The 27,927-nt window shown below is 44.8% G+C and overlaps 1 protein-coding gene across 1 annotated transcript in view; it reads right to left on the bottom strand.

The window, feature by feature from the left end:
- The window catches only part of CSMD2 (CUB and Sushi multiple domains 2), a 602,688-nt gene that overhangs the window by 184,272 nt on the left and 390,489 nt on the right, over nucleotides 1-27,927 (bottom strand). Inside the window, exons 16-22 of the mRNA XM_033228874.1 lie at nucleotides 20,999-21,137; nucleotides 19,802-19,989; nucleotides 18,940-19,128; nucleotides 18,621-18,737; nucleotides 10,852-11,067; nucleotides 9,178-9,366; nucleotides 3,721-3,890 (exon numbers count right to left, since the gene is read on the bottom strand). Coding sequence (XP_033084765.1) covers nucleotides 3,721-3,890; nucleotides 9,178-9,366; nucleotides 10,852-11,067; nucleotides 18,621-18,737; nucleotides 18,940-19,128; nucleotides 19,802-19,989; nucleotides 20,999-21,137 — 1,208 coding nt within the window. The remainder of the gene's footprint in view (nucleotides 1-3,720; nucleotides 3,891-9,177; nucleotides 9,367-10,851; nucleotides 11,068-18,620; nucleotides 18,738-18,939; nucleotides 19,129-19,801; nucleotides 19,990-20,998; nucleotides 21,138-27,927) is intronic.

Raw genomic sequence — 27,927 nt, 5'->3', positions numbered from 1 at the left:
CCATCACCTCAATCACCTCAAATACTTATCTTTTTTTGTTGCGAGAACATTTGAAAGTTACTTTTAGTGATTTTGAAATGTATGGTACATTATTATTTGCTATATTCACTGTAACGTGCAATACATCTCAAAGGAAAAAAAACCCCTTAATTCTTCTAATTGATGCTTTCTATACTTTGACCATTATCTCCCCATTCTGTCAATCCCCTGGTAACCATAATTTTACTCTTTGATACCAAAGTTTCTACTTGCCTCATTAACAAAAATGAGTTGGGAGATGGATCTTTATTTTTCTCTCTTCTGAACAGTTTATTGCAGGGATTAATTGCTTCTTGAAGTTTTGGTAAAGCTTACCCGCAAAATAGTTAAGGCCTGGGGCTTTTGAGAGAGGATATGGGGGAATTATAATTTTTTAATGATTACTGGTTTTTTCAAATTTTTTTTCATATTAGTACTTTTTATCTATAAAAATTTCCATTTCATCTGAGCTTTCAGATTTCTTGGCTTACAGTTGTTTCTAAACATTTTCCTTCTTTTTTTTGAAAAAGGGTCTCACTCTGTCACCCAGGCTAGAGAGCAGTGGTGTGATCCCTAAACATTTTCTTATTTCCATCATCTCTCCTATATCTTTGATTACGTCCCTTTTCAATTCCTAATATTACATATTTGTGGCTTCTTTATTCCTTGATCAGTTCTGCCAGTTTTGTCTACTTTATTATTTTTCAAAAAACCAGTTGGTTTTATTGACAATTGCTCTTGTTTTTTAGTTTTATTTCTCTAGTCATTTCTGCCTTTATGTTTAAAGTATCTTTCTCCTACTTTCTTCTGCTTTATTCTGTTACATCATCCAAGTTACCCAAATCCTTATTTATCTTTAACTTAGGTGATATGTCACAGACTCACAGAGGTATATTAAAATCTTCCATGATGACTGTAACTTTATTAAATTTTTTTACATTTCCAGCAGTTTTTATTTAATTTATTTGTGCTGTGTTATTTGGCACATAAAGTTTTACTGTGGATTGATTATCCATTTTATTAATATAAAATAATCCTCTTTTTCATTTCCTTATGAGACGTGGGAAAAGTTCTCAAATTTATCTTTTAATAAACTGATTTCATTTTTCTGTGGTTTACCATCTTCCATTCATTGCCTCCATTCCATTTTTTAATTGGGTGATCATGTTTTTCATCTCTATTTAATCTCTCCTCATCTCAGATTGCTCTGTTTTCATTATTGCCTATTTTTGTATCATAAATATAATATTCTCTAAAATTCTCTTAAGAATACAAATTAGGAGCTTTTAAAGTACATTTCTGTTCTTTGTTGCCTACAGAGGGGCAATTAGCTATGGTTCCTCAGACATGTCTCCATCTTCTGATCTACTGAATATTTACACATATCCGGTTAATTTTCTGGTTGGTACACTGTTACAGAGGGAAAATGGAAATGGGGAATGGAAACGTTCAGCAGTCTCTAAGGGAGAGTAGAGGAGCTAAACTCAAAGAGGTCGTAGCAGGAGCATTTCTTACCCTGATGCTAAAGAGTGTGTGCCTGTGTGTGTGTGTACGTGTGTGTGTGTGTGTACGTGTGTGTGTGTGCATGTGTGTGTGTGCGTGTATGCACTACCTGGGCTCCCGCATCCTCTGTTAGTCCTCCCTGAACTCTGACCTAGGTTTTATGCCCCATGTCCCTCCTGCTTTTTTACCCTGAACACCTCAGAAAGACTCTCTCTGCTTATCTACTAAGCTGCCCACCTGACCCTGAAGCCAGAACCCTGACAGTGCCGTTGAGTGTGCACACCTGCTGACTATGCCTTAGGTGCTATTCTGAATCTAGACTCCCTTAGTGAGGAAGCATGGCACTGGCCATACTCCATGTGACCTCCAGCAACCTAGGAGCCATTTGTGCTGGCTCTATCAGGTCACTTGCACAGAACCACTGCTTATACTCCCTTCAAAATCTGAAAATTGTAAACTACGCCTCAAAGCTGGCTTTTTGTGCTAATGGCCTTCATCCAAGAAAGCGTCTGCATTGCCCAGCTCACATCGCTCCATCTGTACTTCTACAGAGAAGAGGTCCCTCTGGCACTGCTGGACTGATTGTAGCCTCTGAGACTCAAATGGATGGAGAGATGTGAAGGTCAAGGGTGATGCCTAAAGACATGGTTATTAGAAGGGCATAACACCCTTGTCTTGTGTTCTCTTGTTGGGAGACACATTGTTTTCATGTGGGGTTGGAAAGCAGAGCTTAAGAAGCCAATGGGATTGTTCTATCCCATTTCAGGCACATCCAGTTCCAGCCAGTGATCTCATGAGTGCATCTTCTTGGGTTCAAAAAGGATTAGGTAAGAGTGAGAAATGCATTTCAAACACACACACACAAACACACACACACACCATACACCCCGGAGGACATATGCCTCAGGGGGTTGGCCAAGAGTATCCATCATCTGTATATAAAAAGGACAGCACATTTATCACATCTGGAGATAATCTGAAAGCATGGAAATTTAATGGTTTCTCTTTGGATTTTCCAGAGTAGTGGGCTCGGTTCAACTTTTTCTAATGTAAGGACTTCTCCGGCTACAAGGAATAAAACTATATTAGAAAAAGCTAAAAATATTCCTTGGCCTAGGATGAAAATGAACATGCTTTGTATGAGGCTTTCATTGGCATTCATTTTATTAAGGCAGCTCTTTAATAAATTCTCCACGCTCAACTCTTTGATTACACAGACACACACCACACATTATTGGAGGTACTCAATCCATATTCTTTGTATTTATGCAAAGAAATACAAGACATATATGATCAGTGTCTTAACAAATCCTCTCTATGACCCTCTCTATAATCCAAGTCTTACCATTTCTTTCTCTTACATATGTCTTGAACTCACTTTCTTTAACCCCACTGCCACACCAGGCCATCATCGTGATACACTGAAGCAACTGCAATAGCCTGTTATTCAACCAAAACATACGCAATGCACAAGTGCACATACACACAATATACTGACACAGGTGTGCACAGACACAGATCCCCAAAACCAAATAAATACATGGACACTGATTCACACACATGTGGAAACATGTTTTAAAAAGTATCCATAGCCATAAACACATAGCTACACAAATGAACACACACATGCGTATATACACATGTTCTATGAGCTCTTCATTATCCATGTTGACAGCCAGGGTTCAAAATGGAAAACTGGATCCATTGGCTGCTCCAACCTTATTATTATTTTGAGACAGGGTCTGACTCTGTCACCCAGTCTGGAGTGCAGTGGCATGATCACGGCTCACTGTAACCTCAACCTCCCTGGTTCAAGTGATCCTCCTATCTCAGCCTCCCCAGTAGCTGGGACTACAGGCATGCACCACCACACCCAGCTAATTTTTGTATTTTTTGTAGAGACGGGGTTTTGCTGTGTTCCCTGAGCTGAATTATTATCTTTTATTATGCAGTCAACCCATACTCAATTACACATGCATTTGACAGCAGGCAGCTTCCAAACAAACTCCAAAGCCATATTCTTAGATACCCATATACCTCTCTCTTTTGGTCCTCTCTTTCTCCCAGATGAGTGAGGACAGTATCTTGGGACTCAGGAAGGAAGGAGAAAGTTTGGATTTCACACAGAGACAAAGGAGTGAGTACTGACCAGACTATTGCATGGTGTAACATACATACTCTGAAACTGATCAATTTTACCTTGAGGACATCTCCTTCGGAGAGTTCGAATGCCCTGGCTTTCAGCTGAATCCCCGTCCCTGGCTGGGTCTGGATGGAGTAGATGCATTCGTGATTGTTATTGTAGTTCACAGGAAAGTTGGGGGACAGCAAAGTACCCTGAGTGCCTGTGACTGAATTCCCACACTCAGCTGGAAAGAGAATCACAATAACCATAGATTAACCCCCATCAGCTGCATCCAGAAAGCAACTCACAGCTCTGGAGAACCTGACAAAGATGACAAGTCATTTGCCTGTCTACCTGCCAAGATGCCTGTGTGTCTGTCCAGTTGTTGGACTGTTTACAGAAATGCCTCTCAAACTTAAAAAAAAAAAAACTTCTCTACCTATGGTGCTGCCTGGTTTGCTTCTGTCTCTTGTTCTGTTTGTCTGTCTCTCTTCTACTGAAACAGAAGCTAACCCATCGGGCACCGTTTACAATTTCACAGTTCTATAAAGCAGCCGTGCCACATACCTATTCATATAGTAGGGTAGCAACAGAAATGACCAAGGAGGAGGTCAGGGGAAGGGGGGGCAGTTAAGTGAGGAGAGATGAAACCTTTCAGTATCACAGAATAGAAAGTAAGAGGGGGCAAGATTACATTAATCTCTAACCCTTATGTGCAAAACAGCATGATTGACACTTTACAAGAACCATTTCAGTCATTAGTCACAACACCCAGTCCCATAAGTAGGCACAATTATCATTTCTGGTTTAAAGATAAGGAACCAGGTACTCAGCCACTGAGACCAAGTCTCTCTGTGGATTCACGAGGAGGAGGGGACTGAGAACTCAACCTCCTAGGTCCTGGGGAAAGTTTTTAGCATAGTCTCATTGCAGCCTGTTTCATTCAACAGCTAATGAAATCACACCCTCCTCTGGAAACCTGCTTCTCCTCCTCCAGAATTAGTCATTCTTTCCCCATTGTTCTCATACCTTTATTTATAGCAGTCATCCCATTTTACTTGACTTATGTGTTAACATTTCTATGTCCTCTACTGCACTGTGGATCCTCTGGGGCTTGGTCATGTTACTGTCTCCTTAACACCCACTCAGTGAGTGGGCAGGGCAGGCTCAGGGCATGCAAGGAGGAATGGGATCTTTAATAATTAGAGGGCCCCTCCCTGTTCTTCCCTGTATCTGAGCACCTCCCATATTGCACCTTGACTGCTTGCTGCCTGTCTGTGTCCCCCACCTAAACTGTCAGTAACTTGAGGGCTAGGGTCATGCTGGATGAACCTATGAATTTCCAAGGCTTAGCCTGGATTGTCTGTAAAATAAATATTTACTGAATGAATGAATGAATAAATGAATGGATATGGAATACACTGACCTCAGAAGATGTACAGTTCTAAAAATAATAATTAGGTTCCGGAAGGATGTAAATACAAGTCCAGATGGCAGGCCTGTTATTCATGTGGACATATGGGGAATTTGGAGCATGCCTTGAATCTTTCAGGCAGCTGGTAGCAAGTCTGCTTTCTGTAAACCATCCCTCAGTATCCTTTAGTCTAGGCACAGTCTGTGGCTGGAAAAGCCTTGGGGTTGACCAAAGGACCATTGCTTGGACCTTATAGTTAACCCTAATTACCCTAAGCCAGGAGCATACTAGACTGAGGCAGCATAGATGGAACACATGGAAACCTTCAGAGCTGAACTGCTCATGGGCTTAGTTATATGTCTTGTGTTTTCTCTTGTCCCCAAGGCTGCTCCTTAGTCCTCTGAAGATGGGGGCCATATGTCCCACCACCAAGTCCCGGCTTTTCTCAATGGACCCTCCTCCTTGCATTCTGCTCAATTCAGGACCAGCTTCAGTTTCCTAAGGCTTTATATAAGGCCTCATTTATTTCTCTCGGAGAAGAAATCTGACTTTACAATACTTTTAAACTTAGTCTGTTTGCAAAACTTCCAAATATCATGATGAATGTGCTGAGATGGCTCATAAAACTTAAGGGACAGTGGTGGACAGGCTCCCTGGGGGCAGTGGCTGCTGATAATTTACATAGACGTTTCCAGTATGTGTACATTTCTTTGATGATCTCAGATGAGGGTGGGGATTTGTGGGGGGTAGGCAGAGTTGCTTAGGGCCATGCATATGTAAACATTTATTACTCAGTCATATCACATGGGCAGCCTTCTGAAGCATCTCTCCATTTTCTCTGAGATCACTACCTTTCCCTTCCATCCAGGCAGAGGCCTGTGGTGCAGTGGGATGATCATGGACTTTGGAGTTAGACACATTGTGTCAACTCTCTGAACTTTAGTCTCTTCATCTGCCTTCATCTGGACAATAATAGCATTCTCATAAGACTGTAGAATCAATGCGTGAGATTTTATATATAAGATAGGTAAACATAGGGGAATGGTTAGCAGAGAGTAGCCTCTCCACCAATGTCCCAGGTTAATCTACATGGCTTACCTGCTTCCATTTGGGGCCCTAACTGCCTGCTTTCTGGGACTGGCAGAAAGCTTGAGAAGCTTACGGGAAGCGTGCGTTAGCTGCCCGAGGCTCACAGCAACCTCATGGTTCCTGATGCCTCTTGCCCTCTGCCTAATTCTCAACAGCTGGCTTCCCTTAAACATGGGCTTTGATGTGTTTTTGCACCTCCTTCCTGGCCCTGCTTCCTGCATAAGAGCTATATGCCCCATCTCTGCCCCAGCACGAGCCTCTCCTCTTTCCCACACACCTGACACCTTTACAAGGAGGGGCTGATAGCTTTAGATGTGGCCAGTCCTTGGCCAATCCCCAGGTCCTGACTCCCTGTCAGGCCTTTGTCCTGGGCACCAGGGAGGGGACAGGAGGGATAGAGGGATGGGGCGCTTGTTTCCGGGAGAGTTTCCAGAATAACAGGGGAGGTGAACAGATGCACTGAGAAGCCAAACACAGGCACAAATGGAAACAAATAAATGCTCCAGAGAAACAAACAGTCACATCCACAGGAAAGTGCTGCGGCTGATTCTGGCATGTATGACTTCTGTTGCCCCCATCAGAAGGGGTCTTGTTAAGGGCAGAGGCTATACCTTATCCATCAGCCCGGGGCTTCTGAGGCAGAGGGTTAGGTCTTCTCCATCACACCAGGATTCCCAAGGACAGCGCCATGTCTCCTGCTGCAGACTGGGGTCCCCTGGGGTCAGGACTGTCTCTTCTACATCAAATTCAGGGGCCCCTGATGTCAGGGGCTATGTCACCTCCCTCCCTGCCACCCACATCACACCATGAATTAAAGCCCAGGGCTGTTCATCTCCTTCTCGGCTGGGAATGTTCCTGGTAGCACTATGTGGACTAAATCATCCAATTTGCATGGCGACTGGGAGCAGCCCCCAGTGGGCATTGCCGAGATGCCTCCAGCCTGAGCCTTGGCAGCCGGGCTGGTGGTAATTAGAGGTGATTATAATTACTGTGCATTATTAATAACATGTGAAACAGAAGACAAATGTAATAATGAAAATATTGTGAGGTGTCATGAACAAACAGTAATTGGAATAATAAGTTAAAGAATGAGTTTATGTAATGAGATCAGTGAGGCAAGAGCTTAAGGGCTGTGTGCATCTGTGGTCCTGGTTAATCCCACTCAAGAAGAATTTCCCCCAGAACCATTTAGCTGAGGATGTTTTCCCAGAGACGAAAGGAGCTGCTAGCAGCCAGACATGAACTGAACCTTCCTGGGGTGGGCGGCGGGGTTCTATGTGTTTCTGAGCATGTGTGGCCAGATGAGGGTGGGTGGATGCCTTTGGGGATGGTTATAGGAGACGGAGTAAACTCTGGGGTTATTTAATTGGTCAGAAACGGAATTCTGCTGCGCTTTGTTTTAATGTTTCCTTTCTGAGATTGTAAAAGGTTATTGGCAAAATAACAATAATTGGTTATTGATAAATACAGATTAAAAGGTTATTGGCAAAATGATAATTATATGCCACCTCTTGGTTTATGTAAATGATGTCATCTAATGTAGAGTAAAGCCTGTGAGTTGGATGCTGTTATCTCTGTTTTATAAACGAGGAAGCTGAGGCTGAGGGGGTTTGCTGGCCTGCCTGAGATCTAAGCGTTGGTAAGTGGCAGAGCCGTGACCCCACCTTGGCCTGCATGAGTGCACAGCCTGGGCCCGGCCCATCTTGCCAGCCTGTCTAAGCTGTCCTTGGCATAGCTTGCGGGCTCCATGGACTTGTCTCAGGCACAGCTGACCTCACCGGCATTTGAGATGCTGGTCCCTGTTTCAGTCAGTGCAGTGCTGCTTTGATCTGTTTTGTATATTTTTATGGGGTTTTATATAATATTTCACTTTACGTGAGGTCCATGGCTAACAGTGAGCATGGAAAATACTCCATGAATGCAGCTAGTGTTTTATCCAGCCCTACGGGATTGAGCAAACAGGTACCCAGGAGCCTCATACATTAGGGACAGACAGCAACCACTCTGCCCCAGGGACAAAACTTGCTTCCCCTACTCCCTGGGCACAGGGCTCTGAACGGACTTCTGTAAAGCTCTTGCAAGGAGGCAGGCAGGGTCCGGTTCCAATCTCCAACAGCTGCCTCTAACCTCCACATCTCCTGTTCTGCCTGCCGCTTGCTCCAGCCTGGCCTCTGAACTGTTCCCCAAATGCTGAGCGTCCTCATGGTTTGGGTCTCGGTCCTCTGTTCCCTCTTCTCCCAGATATCTATCTCTGGCCAAATGTCAACTCATCAGAGAGGCCTTTTCTGACCACTATAAAAGAGCAACCCTAGCTCCAGCACTTTCTAAGCTGACTGAATTTTTCTCTGTATGCCCCAACACTGCCTGACACATCACACATCTACATATTCACAGCCTGTGTCCCCACCACCAGAATGTGGGCCACGAGTGAAGAATGTCTCTGTTTCGTCTACTTTTGTATCTTCAGAACCCAGCAGATGCCTGACATGTAGTGGGTCCTCTATACATGACCCTGCCCTGTTCCTTTGGTCCTCCCCTGCTGAATGGATGAAGTCTTCCTAAGGCGTCTGTAAGAGTGAGCACTGCCATTGGATTAGTAAAAGCAGCTATTTACTCCACCAGATGGGGACTCCCCCTGGGTAAAGGTCACACTCCCTCCTACAGGCCCACTTGGTGCCCATCCAGATTCCTCGGCAAGAGGCATCCTTAAGCCATGGGTCTGTGTCCTGAGGGTGGGGAGATTAGACTACTGAAGTCAACTTCATGTGAGTGCCCACTGTGGACCTACTTTGGAAAGGTCACTTTAGTTTATACAGAACTGCCTGATGAAGCAGGGATTGCCATCCCTATTTTACAGATAAGGAGGCTGGAGCGGAAGGAGGTTAGGTCACCTGCCCCAGGTCCCACTGCAGCTAAGTTTGGGCTAAGTCAGCCTCTTGGCCTGTGTGCCGTCCACCACCTCACATCAATTGACTATAATCTGTCCCACCCCATTAGTGAAGCAAAATGAAAGCACGTGACCACCTACCAACACACCTTGGCAGAGGCGAGCTCCACAGGCGCCGTCTGCCCCCCAGGCACGTGATGCGGGCGGTGCCCTCCAGACGGTACCCGGGGAAGCAGGAGAAGGTCAAGGTGTCGCCCACACCAAACTGCAAGCCCTTCCGGATGCTGTAGGCTGGGACCTCAGGCTCCTCACAGGGCTCCAAGTCATACTCTGGAAAGGCAGCAGGAGATCTGGGCTCAGAGACATTGTGGGGAGATGGGAACGCACGGGCAAAATGCCAGGGGGAAAGGGCCAGGGACAACGAAAGACAGAGAAGAGGGCACGCAAACACTGGCCCACAAAAGGTGACACTGGCCCACGAAAGAGAAGTGAGAGCCCGGGGGGAGCAGAGGCAGAGAGAAGCATGGGGAAGCATAAGGAGGCAGAGAGAAGCATGGGGAGGTCAGGGTGGGCGGTCTGCACCCACTCCTGCAAGCAGTGGGAAAGGGCACAGTGTTTCCTAGACAGGCTTCCCAGGAGGATTTCTGAGGATCCTCAGCACTCAGCTCTTCTCTGTGCTGTCCCTTCATCTCTGTTTTAAACCTGTGCCTTGGGGCTCACAGGCTCTCCTACTTCCTTCTCTCCGGGCACCGAATTAGATCAATTCAACCAGGGGATTCTAGAAGGTCAGAGTACATGACCCAGCCTCAGGCAACTCCCACCGGGGAAGACATTCCAAATGCCTGACTAGAAGCCATGTCTCGCCTATGTTGGCACTTAGGCAGACGGCAAGCATGACCGGTGGCATTTATGGGCCAAAGCCCTGCCTGGGGCCTCTAGTGACAGCACAGAAGTGACTAGTCCCTTGTCTGCAAGGGCTTCTCCCTTCAGGATGCAGTCCTCCAGGGCCGTGTGATAAGAAGGAGGGTCTCTCTCATAAGGGTTGAGTCTCACTGGCTGGATATGTCCCATTGGCCAAGCGAATCCAGGGATGTGACAGGTGACTTCTGCATTGGAGGGCTGACAGGGGACTAAGCTGGGCCATACCCCAGTTCCTAGAAGCTGGATACCTCTTGTCCATCCCAGGAGGAATCCATCTGATACCCCTGGCCGTGGCTGAGAAAGGTGGAGGGAGGTACTCTGGGGTACTATGGGATGAGAATGGCGAAGGGCTCGGTACGAGAGGAGCCAAGGGTCCTCTTTTCTCCCTGAATGCTAAATAAAAGCGCTTTCTTTTCCAAATCCCTAAACACAGAGATAACTATCTATTACTACAAAATTAGCATTGATGAAAAAGATCCCAAACGAGACTAAATCACTCCAATATGTTAATTTCAAACCTCCTTTTTTTTTCATATTGCTGGGGTTGGGAATATGGAAGTGGAATCAGAAGAAAAATCTGGAATAACTGAGGTAGGAGGGGTCTTTTGTGAAGTCCTCTAGTTCATCCAGCTAGGTGGGCCATGTACAGAGCAAATCCTAAACACCTTCATAGAAGAAGAATCCTCAATGATCATGCTAACTCCTTCCAAGACCATTATAGGGAAGTTCTTACTTGGGTCCAACCCAAGTATCTTTTGCTGAAGCACTGAGGTCAGTTTCCCAGGGACTGGAGAGTGGAGTAATATCCATCTGCTAGGAAAACCAGAGACTGGCAGCAGGAGAGAGCGAATAGCTTCATGGTCTCTTCCCCTCAGGGACCCTCACACTCTTTACCTGAGAAAGTGATGTTGAATCCTTCATATGACATGGAGAAATCGGAAATGAAGCGGACCTGGGCAGTAAAGTTGCCATAGAGCCCAGCGCTGATGGGAGCTGGCAGCCGAGAGCCAGTCAGCTGCCTCAGGGGCTGGGTGAAGCTGCCGTTCTCAGTGATGAGGAGGTAGTCGTGGCCACTTTCCAGGTGGAAGGTGTGGAAAGTAAAGAACACACCTGCCAAGAAACCAGAAGGTCAGGTTGGTGATGGCGAGATGGCTGGAGCACCTTAGCTGCAAGACAGGATCTACACAAACATTTCCAATTTGCAAATGTCTATCTGTGTGTATGACTACAAGCATGCATCGAAAAACCATACAGGTGAACCTGAATGAAGGAACCTGAACACACGAGTGCCCAAAGATTCAAGGAGAAGAACACCTTTTTACAGTTGCTAAAATTTAAAAGAGAGATTTATGGCTCCACCTATGAGAATGCTTTAGAGACATTCATTAATTAATTCAACAAGCATTTGTGTATTTGTTGAGTCTTTACTATGGGCTAGGATCCAGGGTTAGGTGCAAGGGGATATACCAGGCATTAAACAAATAGCTGCAATACAGAGTGCTGAGTGCTGGAATGAATGTAGCTCAGCATGCCATGGGGGGCAGAACAGAAAGCAGTTGACAGCAGGAAGAGGCAGGTGGAGGACGGCTTCACCAAGGAGTAAACATTTGACATGGATCTTAAAAGGATGCACAGGAATTAACCAGATAAGGGGAGAAAGAGTGTCCTAGGCAGGAGACCCATATATGTAAAGGGACTGTTGATTCCAGGTTTGTTGAACGGCAGCTGGGTGTGGCTACTCCTGGAATTGAAGTTGGATAGGTAGACGGGGGGCCAGACCCAATATTTTCTGGATGCAATGAGAAGGCTTCCTATCCTGAGTGGACCAGATCTCAGTTTTAGCAAGATGTTGGTGGCTGTAAGGAGGATGAAGTGGAGGGAGAGCAGGTAGGGAGATCAGTTATATTGGTGGCTGCTCTGCACTGGGAGAGGATGGGGCTTGGCAGAAAGAGCAAAAGCAGGAGATGGCCATGAGTCCTCAGGGGTCGGGGCAGGGTGGTCAAGACAGTAGGCATTTAATGCAACGGGGAAATGACATGACATCCGGTGGCACGTCCACCTGGAGGACGGTGATGTCTTCTGTTACCTGGGGAAGGGCAGATAGGAGGGAGGTATGGGTTGTAGAAGTGTAATGGACTTAGCCTTTTCTGCATGCAAGCAGTGAGAGCTAGTCGGCCACTGGAAGGACAGATTTGGAAGTTCAGGATTAAGTGGGGACTACAGAGGTAGATCTGGAAGTCACCAGCAAATCGTTGATATCTGAAGCCACAAGCATGGAAAAGAGGGCTAGGAGAGAGAGGGCAGAGTGAGAATCGGAGAAGGGGTGAATGGAAGCATGGGCAGAAGTGACAGGGAGTAGGAGACTGGGCAAAGGAGGAGCGATGCGGGAGATGGTCCAAGAGCAGTCAGAGAGCTGGAAAGAAGGAGGAGGGAGCTTCAGTAATGGGGAAGGTTAAGAGCATAAAATAAAATCAAAGTAATGATATTCATTAACATTTTAAGCACTAAATATTTAGTGTCGCTGTCCTAACTGCTTTTACTTGCACTATAGCCAGCCCTTGTCCCTTGGAAGGGAGATAGGAAAACTCATTTAATTCTACCAGGAACCCTGTGGCGTGGGTACATTATTATAATCTCCAGTTTACACCCAAGAAAACGGAGGCACAAAGAGATAAAGTCATCTGTCCAAGGTCACCCAGCTAGTATGTGGTAGAGCTGGGATCTGAACTAAGGCAATCTGACTGCAGAGGCCATGCTCCCAGCTACTCCAGGGTGTGGCCTCTCAGGCTACAGAAAGAGAGCAGGCAGTAAGAATAGCCAGGTAGGGTAAGGGATCAGGGAGTGAGGGAAGTTATAGAGCAGCATGGTCTTAACACCCAAAGCAATTCTAGAACTTGTCCAGGTGGCAGTTGTGTTTGGTGGGGCATGTGTGTAAGTGCGTGGTCACGCACATGGGCCATGCCTCATGTTGGAGCTTGAATCCAGATTTGATGTGACAGATGCACACACAAATACTTAACTTGAATGAACCATGCAGAATCAACCAAGTGAGTAGCCTATGGGACTATGTGTTGTGGATGGTGCCAGGACAGGAACATGTTAGACTAGGACCCACCTGCTACTCCAAGTGTGATCCCACTTTCTACTCAAAGTATGGTCCATGAACCAGCAGTGTGGTCAGCACCGGGGGACTTACTAGAATTGCAGTCTTTGGCCTCCACTGAAAACCTACTGAATCAGAATCTGCATGCTCTTTAGATCCCAAATGATTTATAGGCACTTCTCTAGATAATTACTGCTACAGTTTTTATAAATGATGGTTGGAGCCAAGCCTCTAATGCTAAAGCATTTTAAAGGTTTTTATATCCTTGACTCCCTGTTGATAGAAGCTGGTGATCCTGGAGGATTTGGGCTTCTACAGTAGAGGTGGAGGAGACAGAACCCAACAGAAGTGATGGGACCAGAGATGCAGCTTGTAAATACCCTGTTCCCAGGCAACTGAGATGCATCAAGTCCAAAGCACCTACCAAGTGCCAGGCCTTGTGCTAAGCACTGAGAAAGATCTCCCAGTTTAGTGGAGAAGACAGACAAATCACTACTAGTGAGAATCCAGAGTGGGGCACGGAGGAAGAGTGGGGAACTATGCCTCAAGGGTTGGGAAGGCTTCATGGGGTCAAGATCCTTGATGTGAAAAGGCTTGTGGGTACATGTGCCCACATGCATGCTATACTCCTGACACATAAACATGTCTGCAAATGAGAAAACTGCTCTCAGTCTATACAGATTAGGAAATATATGTCATTTCCCTCCTACCTAGGACATGGAGTTAGGTGGAGAGTGGGTGAGACCCAGTCACAGGTGGAAAAAAGTTCATTAAGCACCACACTTTGCACTCTATTCTTCCAGCATGCAAATAGACCCCTTCCAAAGGGGTACACATTTGGCTGGGATTCTAAGGATGAGCAAACATCTGAGATGAAACCTCTGGGTTTCCCAGCTGTGCTGATTGCCTGGGGCTTTTTGGGCCATTGTGTGAAAATGAAGACATTGTCCGCAGAAATACAGAGGCCCCATGTTGGAGTTTGAATCCAGATTTGATGTGACAGATGGACCCACAAACAAATACTTCACTTGAATGAACCATGCAGAATCATACCAATGACATCAACACCACACAGGAGTGGAAAGAGCAGGGCAGTGGAAAAGTCATGCACTTGGGGGTAAGACACACCTGGATCAAAAGGTCTTGGCTAAGGTTGCTTAACACCCCAAGTTCCAGGTTCTTCAACTGTAACATGTAGGCGATAATCTCTCTCTTACAGGTGACATTTACCCCTGAAGTGAGGCATAACTGGGAAAGCATGTGCAAAGCACGCAGCACAGTGGCTGGCACACAGTAGGGGTGCAACAGAAGGTGTTCCCTTTGCTCAACTCATCTAACTCTCGGACAGCCTCATGGGTTAAAAGGTGTCAGCTCTGGGATTTCAGCAAGGGCACATTCTCAGGACTCCTGAATTGGCTGTTCCCTTGGACTGGGCAGGTGGCAAGTTGAACGATTTCACATTTCACAGAGTTTTGAGTTTCCTGAGCCATACTGCTGCCTCTTAGGGAGCAATCACAGAGAGCAGCTTAAGAGGTCTGTTAACCCAAGACTCTTATAAACAGAGAACGAAGAATGCCCTCTGGAGAAGGGCCTGGGCTCAGTTCAATTCGATTCATATCACCAAATTCTTCTTGTGTTCCTTATGTGCCAGGCATAGAGCCAGAAGCCAGGGAAACTGCAGGAAACAAGACAGACCGATCTCTCACAGAACTCCTCGTCTGTCAGGGAGACTGACGATGAAAATGCAAGTTCTCTATAGTGGAGCAAAGTCTGAAATCGTGGGGGTACAGAATGAATGCTATGGGAGCCCAGGGGAGAAGAGCCCAATGCAGATGCAGAGCTGGGGAGACGGGGTCAGGGAAGGCTTATTAGAGGAAGGGGGTTCAGAAGGATGAAGGGCTGGCCAGGCAAGGGCGATGGTAGAGATTCCCATTCCCCTTGCTCGGGGAGAGGAAGTGTTCAGAGAGAAGAACATTGTAAAAATGTGCAAAGCTCTAGAGGAGAAGGGAAGCCTGGCAAGTTCTAGAAACTGAAGGAAGTTCTGTGTAGCTAGAACTTAGTTTAGAGGGCTCAGAATGAGGCTGAGAAAGGTAAGGACTATGAGGCTTTGCTAGCTATTTTATTTTATTTTATTTTTTATTTTTTGAGATGGAATTTTGCTCTTGTTGCCCAGGATGGAGTGCAATGGTGCGATCTCGGCTCACCACAACCTCTGCCTCTTGGGTTCAAGCAATTCTCCTGTCTCAGCCTCCAGAGTAGCTGGGATTACAGGCATGTGCCATCACGCCTGGCTAATTCTTTTGGTATTTTCAGTAGAGACAGGGTTTCTCCATGTTGGTCAGGCTGGCTTCGAACTCCCAACCTCAGGTGATCCATCCGCCTTGGCCACTCAAAGTGCTGGGATTACAGGTGTGAGCCACCGTGCCTGGCCTAGCGATTTTATAATTTGGGGATCTATGCTAAGAATTCGGTGATGCCTTTAAGTGGTTCTAAGGAAGAAGCGATTTGGTCATTCATCCATGATTTCTTGTTGATTCTCTGCTGAGTACCTTTCAACATGGCTACGTACTGTTGGTCTTTGAAGACCAGCTGAAGTCTCAACTCCAGGACACCTTCCTAAGCCCTGGGCTGGGCTTGGGAAGTTTTCACACCTCTGCAGGCAATGGCAGAGTGGCTCGTTCAGCTGTTTTCCTAGCAATTTGGGTAGTGCGAGTATCAAATAAGCATTTGCTAAATAGTTGGTGAGCTTGATTGACTTCCAGGCAAAAACACACACGTAGAAACTCATAGAAAAACATACACCTTTATAATCACAGATGCCCAGACACAGAGAAAACCGTAATGACAGGGGTTGTTTCTCTAGGGATGGTGACGGGCTGCTTTTCTTTCCAATGGTCTCCTCTGACCAGGCTTGGTGGAAACAGCTCTTCAGGGTGAACAAGGACACTGTCCCATCCCTCCCCTCCTTAGGAACAATGTTGTGGGAAGAAGGGGACAATCCTGGGCCTCACCCTGACCACCCAGCTAGTCTTGCCTTGATGCAGTAAGCTCCAGGCCATCCTATCCCTGGCTAGGGCAGCCCTAGTAAAGGCCAAGTGATACACTTAAGTACATGTGGTGGGACTATAAATGACTTTTCTTTCAAATTTTCTTTGTTATACAAATAGTATAATTTAGATGTAATATGTTTATTGCTCAAAATTAGAGAAAAGCCCAAAGATGAAAATAAGAGACAACATCTTGGGGTATATTTTTTCAGGCTGTTTTCTATGCAAACAAGGATGTCTTTTAAACTAAATATATTCCTGTGGCAAACTTATTTTTTTTACTTAACAAAGTATTGCAACCACCCCTGTAGGTCTTTAAATATTCTTTCACGTTATTCCTTTTAGCGGCTGCCTAGTATTTTATTCTATGGCCATACCCTATGTTTATTTAACATTTCCTTATTGATGGACATTTTAATAGTTCCTAATTTTTCAGTATAATACATAAGGTTTCAGGGGAAATCTTTGCAGCTAAATATTGATGTAGAGTTTTACTTATTTTCTTCAGATAAATTCCAGTAAGTGGAATTGCTGGGTGCAAAGGCAGGTACAGTTGTCCCTCTGTATCTGCAGGGGATTAGTTCCAGGACCACCCTTGGATACCAAAATCTGCAGATTCCTAAGTTCCTTACAATATATTTTCGAGGCTTTTGATTCACATCACCAAGTCAAGTCACCCTCTGGAATGCTTGAACCATTTCACACAGTCCAGCAGTCAATAGTATTCCAGGGTCCGCATTATCCCCCAGACTGTTACAATTTTCTTTGATGATTTAAAAAGGGAAATGCTATTTTCCTTTTAAAATTACACGTTTCATTATTAATGAGGTCAATGATTTTCCATTTGTATTTCCTCTGTTACGAAGTGTTACTTTATAGCTTTGCTCATTTTGCAGGCTGGTTTGGCTAGGCATATGTCTCTTGAAACTTTTTAAGAACTCTTTGTGTGTCTGGTAGCTAATCCTTAGTCAATCATATGTTGCAAATATTTTTTTTTCTATGTAGTATTTGACTTTGAATTTTTATGGAGTTTTCTTTCTTTTTTTTTTTTTTTTAACCTAAATCCTTTCAAAGTTTTTTTTTTTAAATTGAATCTAGCAGTCTTTGCCTTTATGGATTCTACCTTTGTTGTTACTCTTTAAAGTACATGCCCACCTGAGCTTACAGATTCACATTCCTCTAGTGCTGGAGTTTATGTGATTAAATGCTCGAAAATGCTTGAGGTATAGATGTTTTTTTTTTCTTTTGTTCCAAATGGTTCAACCCACTGTTTTAGCACCATTTATTACATAATCCATCCTTTCTTCAATGGATCTGAAATGACACTTTACTCATATACTAAAGTCTCTCTCACACATACACAGGCATGTGTGTGCACACACGGAGGGATCTATTTTTGGACAACTATTCTCCACGTCTTATTTGTATGTCCACTCTTGTACTCATACCACACTGTTAACATTAATTTAGCTCACAATGATGTTTTAATATCCGGAAGGATTAATCTTCCTTTAAAATTTGTTTCTTGGCTCTTCTGCATGTTAATTCTTCTAGATCAGAGGTTCTTAATTAAAAGCATGCATCAAAATTACTGGCAAAGTGTTCTGAAAACATAGATGCCTGGTTTCCACCGCCAACGTAGAAAATCAAAACCTCTAGCCTTGGGCCTAAACATTAGTGTATTTGCCAAACTGCAAGAACCATGACTCTGGATGAACTTGGCAATAAGCTTCTGAGGCTGGAAGCCAAATCTGCCTGGTTACTGCCGATGCCCAGCCCCAATGTCAGCCACATGGGTGGCACTGAATACATATTTGTTGAGAAAAGAGTATTAATATATTAATTCACATTTATTTATAACCAGCACCTTTACTTTGAACTTGGACTCCCAAAGGTCACTCATGTTAGGGGAGTTGAGGCAGCAGTACAGGCTGGTGATCCATATGAAAGATGGCATCAGAGGAGGAGCTGAGTTATGCAAGAAGAGGATCGCTGTGTTCAATATCTGATGGGTGAATGTGAGGAAGAGGGAGCAGGTGTATTTGATGCTCCTCCAGGATGCGATACAAGAAAAACATTTTCAGAGACACCTAATAGACTATTAGGAGAAGAAAGCATCTGTGCAAAAATGATAGTAGGTGCCCATTTGTTGAATGGGTTGGTGGCCTCCCCACACCAGGCATGTTTAGGCAAAGGGTGAGCTGAGCTGGTGTGTTGCCATCTTGGGGGGAGTGATTTAGAGAAGGTTCCTGTACTGAGTGATATTGGATAGCTGGTAACCTCCAAGATCTCTTCCAGCAGGGAGATTTTAGAATCTCAACAATACTTATTGAACAAGTTCTACCATTCAAAGAGATGAAAAGACTCTGGAGGTTTTCTTGTTGGTGAGAAAAGTTCAGACGAAGCCCAGAGGTCACTATCTAGGGAGATCCCCATCGAGGTCAACTTGACCTGAGGAACTTGGGTCCCTGACCACTCACATCCCAATGCCTGCTATGGGCCGAAACACTCACCCTTGCCATGAGATGTTTCGATGATCCAGGTGCAGTTCAAGTTGTTAGGGTAGAAGTCAGGGAACCCTGGCGACAAGATGGTCCCACTGGAGCCTTGAATGAAGCCACCACAGAGAGCTATAGAAGGAGTGAAGAGGGCAGTGAAAGACCAGAGGGCCTCAGGGAGCACCCCTGTCATCCTCCTGGGACCCCATCCCCCATCTCTCGAAACCCCAACCCTCGCTGATGGGGTGAGGGAGTCAGGGGCCTTTTGAGCACCTGTGTTTCTGTGGCAGGAGAGGAGTCTGCTACTTTAGCGCCCCCTCATGGTGTGCCTCACCTTCACAACTGGGCAGGGCCCGGCTCCACTGGAAGTTGGGCTCGCACTCCAGAGGCTCCCCGTCACTTAATGTGTAGCCTGAGTCACAGCTGAAGGTCACCAGTGCACCCACATAGAAGTCATTCCCATGACGTTGTCCGTTTACTGGGATTCCTGGATCCAGACAGTGGTCTGACTGCAGTGTTATAGCTGAAAGAGAGAGGCCACAGCTGGGACAGACAGCTCACTGTCACCACAGGGGGACCCCCAGTTGACTCCAAAGAGGGGGAAGAGAGCCATAGTTTATTAAAGGCAGAAGTTGCCAATTACTGACTCATGAAATGTGGCCATCAGTATTTGCTGAGAGTGGCTTAGGTGCTATGCTAAGGCTTCAGGATACAACAGGAGTAAGAAAATGACCTTGTCCTCATGGCGCTCGCAGCCCCAGCTTTCTATATCGGTCTACAGAGAACTGAAGTGACAATGATCCTTTAAATCGAGGGGTTGAATGTGGAAGGTGACGAGGAAGGGCAAGTGCGGGTGTGAGATGCCATCTCAGGTTAACCTCATGGTCAGTCAAATGTTCTGACCCCGGGGTGCCCAGCGTGGTGACACCGAATCACCTGCACACAGAAGAGGCCATGAGGTCTGCACGCAAGGGCCTGGTATGAAGGTCGTGAACAACTCTAAGCTCCCGTGACCTGAGGGATGCTGAGAGCAACAGAGTGCCTTCTGCAGGGGCTTCTGAAGGGCACAGTCTAGCCAAGAACACCATGGGGATGGGGCCAAGCAGGGGCCTCTGGTGGAGCATAGTCCTGAGGCCTTTGACCCAACTGGGTTGACCTTGTCATCCCTTTTCCTGAGCCCACCCACTGAGACTCACTCTCATAGCGGAGCTGGAAGCCGATGTCTGAGTGACTCTTGTCGGTAGAGAAGAGGAGGTAGAGGTAGTTGCTGGTGCTGATGAGGAACTGGGGAACCTGGGTCCCATGGTAAACCCCGATCAAGGGCGCTGAGTAAGTCCGCCCATCGCGTACTTCCAGGGTGTCATAGTTAACCTCGGTTTTGAATCTGCCAAATGACAGAAATGAAGCCTTCTTGAGAAATCCAACCTTATTAATTTGCAAATGACAAAAACCCTGCCTGACCCAGGGCTTCAGAATAACCAGATGTTGGCAGGCTGGGATCTTTTAATATAATTTCCACATATTCACTAGCGATGCAGAAGGACCTTCTCCACTCTATTTAACATCCCTCCTCCTCCTTCCATGGTTGGAAGCTGCTCTCATCCTCTCTATGGCCTGATCTGTGAGCTAGCTTAAGACCTAGAGGCACAATGACTAGCCTCATGGAGGTCAGAACATTCTAGGCCACGGGTCAGCACACTAAAGCCTCAGGGCCAGATCTGGTCTATAGCCTGGAGAGCTAAGGATGGTTTTTACATTTGTAAAGAGATGCTAAAAAAAAAAAAAAAGGCAAAGCAGAACATGCATCAGAGATATGCAAGTAGGCAAGTGGCCCACAAAGCCTAAAATATTTACCATCTGGCTCTTCACACACAAGTTTGCAGACTGCTATTCCAGGCCAGGAACACTTTGTCCGGAAGAAGTTTGTTTTCACATTTAGGTGGCTACGTTCTCCACCCAAGGGGCATAGCCAGGGTGGGAGCTAGAAGTGGGGCACATGAGCAGGATTTGGGGCAGAGGTCGGGGGCTGCCTTCCCACGTTGGACATTTCCAGGAGAATGCTAGTCAGATGTCAGTGTCGTGCTTTAACATCTGATGGTGCCTGTCTGCCCACTCTCCCTCGTTGGGGGCTGGGGAGGGGGGCTCTGACATCCCAAATGGCACCCAAGCCTTCTCTTTACCCCTCCTGCCATAGTCCCCTAAACAGCACAAACCAAGCCCAAGGGCAGAGCCAGTGAGGTCTGCCCCACCCAGGGCAGTCTGGTCCAGTGTTCTCCAATCTTGCTGACATTTCAGCATTGGTACTGGTCCTCTATCCACCCTGGATTCCCTCCCACATGGCTCTATAAAAATCTCCCCCTTGCCCTCTCCCCCAAGGCTGTGGTCACAAGCACCTGTCGAAGGTGATTTTGATGGGGTAGCCTGGCTGGGCCTCAATCACCCAGGCACAGCTCAAGGCATCCTTGTAGAAGCCAGGCCAGCCCGGAGAGAGGATGGTGCCGCTGGGCGAAGTCAGGTGACCACCGCAGGGAGCTGGGGGGACAGAAGGAAGAGAAGCAGCTTTCTTCGGAGATAAATGAGTAAACAAACAGAAAATCTCTCTATACAATGTGTCAGGCAACAAGTATTCTTTTTGTTTTTATGGAAAATTACATAAACTGTAAACTGTGAGTTTTGTCTACTGGGACCTTTATGGGTAGGTCCAGTTATATCATGTGGACTGTTATTAAAGGCCAGAGGGGAGAAATGAAAAGAATCCCTTAAGCAGAGTCCCTTTATCATTCTAGAAGGGCTGAAGTACAGCTAATATTTGGGCCACACTGTGTTTTTCCTTTGTTCCTCACTCAATTGTCAGGCCTGAGGCAGGGGCATAGATCCAGCCAACCTCCTCACATCTGGCCCTGGAGAGGGTCAGAACCCCAGGACCCTACAATTCCAGATGCTCAGCTCAGGGCGCCAGTACTTCCTGCTTCACTGTAAACTCCAGGCATGGGATGTGTTAATTGTGTTACACAACTGGGTATCCCCAGCATTTAGCATGGTGCTTGGCACGCAGTTCTTCCTCAATGATTGCTGGTTGGATGAATAAATGAGTTAATAACAGGATGAATGAATACAGTCCAAGGCAGGGAATGCCACAGGACATTGGGAGGCCTAGGCACAGCTGCTGGCTGTCTCTGGTCTTGCAAACCCTGTTATTTATGCCTCTGCTCATGTGTCCCATCCTGGGCTTCCCCACTCTCAGCTGCCTCTTTCCTACCACCCGTGTCTCTTCCTGCAACCAGACCCTCAGCCCCTAAGGTAGTCATTAGAGCTATTCCTCTTTCAAGGGCACATGATTGGATTTCATTGCCCACCCCTTTTGAAGTTATGCAAGGCCATGTGACTGCTGTGACCAACAAAATGAGAGCAGAAGTGCTGTACATCATGTCTCTGTGGAAACTTTACAAGCCTGTGTGCTTTCCTCTATTTCTCTGGTGGACACGTGAGACCTTGGAAGTGGGGAAGGGTGTGCCTATTGCTACATCCCATTGTTACAATACAGGTTTGCATCTCAGCAGTGAGGAGGGACTCTTTCTTGGCTCCATCTCAGCACAGGCCCAGCCTCTCTGCTTATGTGACTTGCACAGTTTCCTTTTCCTGCCTTGGTAATTGTGGAAGCAAGTGGTAATTGTGGAAGCAAGTGTCAAGAGGGAAGTCCCATCTATCTAGGCCCCTAAGTGACTCTAAGGAGCAGACATCCCTGATGACCCATGCTAAATATGTAGCTTCAGTGGTCTGTGTCAGAAATAAGCTCCTGATTTTTAAGCCACTGGGATGTGGAGGTTGGAAGTTGACACCATGTGGCCTAGCCCACTAAGACTAGCACACCTCCACAAGGCTGATGATGAGGATGATGATGACATCCACTACTACTGCTTCTGTCACTGCCATCACCACTGCCATTGACTGGGGGCTAACTCAACATCAGGCACTGAGCGTACATACGTAATCATGTTCACTCTTTGCAAAACAAAATCCCCTGTGAGGCTGGTGCTATTATTACCTCCTAGGAAAGCTGAGGCTTATGCAGGTTGAGTAACTAGCCTTGGGTTAGCAAGTTGCAGAGCTTGTATTCAGACCTAGGCAAGACAGCGTAAATCCAGAGATGTTAAGCTAAGCCACCTCCCATGTCAAAGGAACCTCTGCTCCTTTGTACTCTCTTACTATGGAGCTATCAGATGCCAAAAATTCCCTGAACAAGAATGGGGAGGAATAAAGAGCTACATAGCACTTCTCTCTTTGCAAAGTTTTGTAGATTTCTACAGGCAATCAGTTTCATAAAGATAGTCTAATATACCCAATCTTCTTTTTTTAATGCTATAATCTTCGAGAATTATCTAAAATAGTTGTCAAGTATTCTTAATAGAAACTTATATTAGGAAGTTTAATTAACAAAGAAGATTATAATAAGGGTAGTAGTAGTCAACTCTTACTGATAACTTACTATGCTAATTGCTACACATGTGTTATCTTATTTAAATGCATATATTTATGAAGTTATTATCCCTATTTTATAGAGAAGAAAACTAAGGCCAAGTAGGTTAAGAGACTAGATCAAGGACACAGAGCTAATGAAATTAGAGCTGAGATTGAATCTCAAGACTTCTGTCTCTAAATCCCCCTGTGACACATAATAGTGCTACAACCACAGCCGACAGTAATAAGCTCATGTGTACCGATAACTTACCACGTGTCAGGGCTTAATGTGGATTATCCTTGTGACAACAGCCATGCTAAATGGCACATACTATTATTAACCTCATTTTATAGGCGGGGATTATTACCCCATTTTCAGTAAATTGAGGCTTAGAGAAACTAAATAATTACATAGAGCTATATCAAACATTGGGAGAGTAAATTGTATATGTGTATTGTCACTTTCTGGGTAACCCGTTTTCAAAACCCATCCATCCATCTCACTGCAACTACTAATGCTTTCCTCTACTTCTCTGGTGGATACGTGAGACCTTGGAGGTGGGGAGGGGTGTGCCTATTGCTACATCCCATTGTTACAATACAGGTTTGCATCTCAGCAGTGAGGAGGGACTCTTTCTTGGCTCCATCTCAGCACAGGCCCAGCCTCTCTGGTTGTTGGACTGCGATCTCCTCATTTACTTCCTGAGGAGCTATAGATCATGCAGTCTCCATTGCCTGTCTAGGACACTCTCCACTCAGTGCATACACATCAATGAAACCCCATCTGCAATCTCCAGAGAGGGAAATTCAATCCCTTCCTTTGGCGGTCACCACTTTGTTTTCTTTCTCTGCTGTGTTGCTTCATTAGTTTGGCTAGTTAATCTCTTCCTGTGCACCTGTGATTGTCCAGTGACCTCTCTATTCATTCTGTCCTTCACTTTCTCTGTTGTTCATCTTCATATTGCAGAGTGGTAGCTGCCTGGAAGGGATTTGGAGGGGAGGATTCTTAAATGCAATGTCTCTTTCACATTTGAAAAGATGATCAACCTCACTCTTAAAAAGAAAAATATATATTAAAAGCACAGTGAAATATTATTTCTCATCCATCAGATAGGCAAAATCCAAAGTTTAATGACAAATGAGGCTGTGAGAAACCAAGGATTCTAGTACCTTGCTGGTGAACGTGCAATATGGTACAACTGCTGTGCAGAGGAATTTGATAATATCCAACAAAACGCACATGCATTTACTCTCTGACCCAGCAATTCTATTTCTAGAACTCTCCCAAAGATACACTGGCAAAAATATGAAATGACATATATGTACAAGGTTATGCAAGGTGGCACTATTTGTGATAGCAAATGCATGGAAACAGCCCAAATGTTCAGTGGTACAGATCTAACTGAATAAACTAGGGTAATCAACAAAATGGACTATTTATGCAGCTATAAAACAAGAATGAGGGATATTCTATATAATGTCACGGAGTGGTTTCCAGACTATGTTGTTAAGTGAATAAAAGCACGGTAGAGAATAATAGGTATAGTATGATTCTCTTTATCTAAGAAAGAGGTAGAGGCATCCACACATATTCACTCATTAACAATCAATGAAAGGGTAAACCAAAAACTAAAAAGATTATTCACAGAAGGATGGAGGGAACAGGGTAGAGAAGATAGGGATAGAAGCTAGGCTTTCTCAGAATATACTTTTTTAATATATTTAACTTTGGAACTATAAATATTTTAAATAATTAAAATGAAAGATTAAGCAAATCAATAAACTGATAAACAGTTTCTAAAAACTCAGAGGCAGAGTGAAATACATAAATGCAATACTAGGTTAGTTGGTGGCATAATCCTACATGAAGAAACTAGTAAAAGAGATTTTAAAACACAGTGATTTGATAGCCTACCTTAGTAGGATACAGAAACAAACAAACAAACAAAAACCCCTTAAACTATTTTCAGTAATTATATGATTGTTGATAGTTACTGGTATTACTGCTTTGCGACTCTTACAAATGAAGGTACCCGGGACAGAATATTGAAAGATGGGATGGGAGAGGCAGACAGGGAGCACGTAACAATGACTCTCAAGTATCACTGCACGGGATTTAGATTCATCTTACAATTTAGCGAGCAAAGAAGAACCTGGGAATCAAGGATATTTGCTGTGCATTTTAGCAAGATCACTCAAGTTGCAGTAAAGAAAATGTATCAGAAAGGACAATATTGTTTAGGTGTCTGCTATAGAGTGTACATGGGAAATAAGGGTGTTAACTCAGTGATTTTGAAGTTGTGCTATGAATTGCAAAATTATATTAATGGTGTTGGGGACTGGGATTTTCAGCAAGAGTGAAAGAAGATATGGATATGATATTAAAGAAGTTAAGTAAAAGTATTTTTACATTGGAAATGAAATAAACCCATGATGAATTTTCTTTTAAAAAGTACTTTCCAGCTGTGTTCATTGAAAAGGCTTAGAAACAGGAACCAAGTCAATAATAAAAAGTACCCCTACTACCCACATTTTAAATATCAGTTTCCACTAAAAGGAACCAGGGCTTCTAGGAGAAATAACTGATTCTAGGTCAGAGACAGAAATCATCCAAGATGATGTTAGGCCAACTTCAAAAGGCTCCCACTAGCCAGTGACACAATTTGAGCATTAATTAGAACAAACTGCAGTGGATTTAAATACATAAAATATGTTTGGATTGTAATGATATTTAAAAATGTGCAACTTTGGAAGGTGTTAGGGAATCAACTCATTAATATGAAAACAGGTAAATACAAATAATTATTTCCTTGCTTTTCCTTTACAAACTACATCTCAGAGTAACCAAATAGTTGATGAAGACAAGTTTTCTTTAAGTATAGCATTTCAGCTTATGAAAAAATAAATGATAGCATGTTACCATTTTGTAATCCCTAGGCTCTGATCATTAATGGTTCCTAATGACCCCAACAGAGAGATACCCAAATATTATATGATTCTGTTGGAGACATTGCCTACAAGATACTCTGGCTAAAAAAATGGAAGCTCAATCTGATTAAGTTTCTAGATCTTACTGCCAATTAAAGGAAACATAAAAGAGAGACAATCATGTTAAACAACCTCCCAGGGAAGCAACTGGCAAAATTCCGAATGCAGGAGACTTCTCATTCTGAATAATTCTCATTTATCTCTGGATAAAAGACCCAACTTCTGCAACAACAAAAAAAATCTCAAGGGGGTGGGGAGTAGACATCTATAGATTAGAAAAGACTTGAGACATATCAGCCAATTATAATGTATGAAGCTAACAAGGATACTGACTTAAAAATACTATCAAAGAACGTATTAGCCAATCATGAAAATTTGACTGTATTGAGTAATTGTTTTTAGCTTTTTAAAATGATAGCAATGTGGTTATGTTTTAAAGAGTTAGTTTCATCTGTTGGAAACACATTACTAAAATGTTATCGATGAAGTGTGATGCCTGAAATTTGCTGCAAAATAATCCCAGAACCAGCAGGGTGGTGGTGGGGGGAATGGGTGGGGGTCTAAATGGAAACAAAATAGGCCATGAGTTTATAATTGTTGAGGTTGACTGATAGGTACATGGGGGTTCATTATACTCTTCTCTCTGTTTTGGCATGGGTTTGAAGTTTTTCATTTAAACAAGGTGAAGGCAAAAACAGGGAAACACACACATGCCTGTGTGCGTGCACATGCATACACACATACAAAGAAAAGAAGGAAAAAAAAAAGGGGGGGATCCTCCCTTGAATAGGGAGAAGAGCTCAGTAATAAGACAAAAGAGGGACTCTGTGCCTGTCCCAGCACCTGGTACTCACTAGATGCTCAATATTTGTTGAAGGAATGAAATACTGGTTGATAGGTAGGGATACTGGGTGTTATGGATGGAATTGTGTCCTCCCCAAATGTATAGGTTGAAACCCTAGCCACCAATGTGACTGCATTTGGAGAGAGAGCCTTTCAGGAGGTAAATAAGGTTAAATGAGGTCATGAGGATAGAGCCCTAGTCCAGTAGGACTGGTGTCCTCATTATAAGAGGATGATACCCTGGGTGCACGTGCACGGGAAACAGGCCATGTGAGAACACAGAGAGGAAATGGGCATCTGCAAGCCAAGGAGAGAAGCTTTAGGAGAAACCAACCCTTCCAGTACCTTGATCTTGAACTTCCAGCTTTCAGAGCTGTGAGAAAATAAATTTCTGTTGTTTAAGGCACCCAGTCTGTGGCACTGTGTTATAGCAGCCCAGGCTGACTGATACACTGCGCTTCTAACGAGGGGTTGCTGTCCCCTGTGAGGGATAAGCCACGTCTCCTGACCTTGATGCTAAAGTGGTGCAAGGCAAAGAGGAATAGGGAATGGTGACAGAATAGAATACAAAGAACAAATACTCATTGAGCATTGAGCTCTACAACATGCCAGAGGCTGACCTTCATGTATGCTTTCACTTTCCTATAAGGCGGGCACAGACACTAGCCTCATTTCATAGCTGAGGGAACATATCTGAGGTACAAAGAGCTTAGGTGACTGGCCAGGAACACACACTAGGAAGCTGCAGGGTCAGGATTTAAACCTGGGCGGTCCAGCTCCACAGCCTGCATTTTTAACCACTATGGGTGGACATGGGAATGCCCACCTCAACCACTGCTTCTGTAACGGAATGTAGGCCGCTGCTAAAGGGGTTTTGTTGACTAGTTGTCCAGTGTGAGTGACCAGAAGGAGTTGGAAGTCCTTTCCTCTGATCAGGGTGACTCTCGAGTTACTCAGCCCTGCAGCTGGAAGTGTGACCTCCTACTCTCCAGCCCTGCCCCCCCACTACCCACCTGTGCCCCTCACCACCTGT

This window comes from Trachypithecus francoisi, unplaced genomic scaffold, assembly GCF_009764315.1.
Source record: "Trachypithecus francoisi isolate TF-2019V2 unplaced genomic scaffold, Tfra_2.0 Lachesis_group12, whole genome shotgun sequence".
Classification (NCBI taxonomy): Eukaryota; Metazoa; Chordata; class Mammalia; order Primates; family Cercopithecidae; genus Trachypithecus; species Trachypithecus francoisi.
The sequence above is the reverse complement of the archived record's forward strand: the minus strand, read 5'-3'. Positions and strand labels throughout refer to the sequence as shown.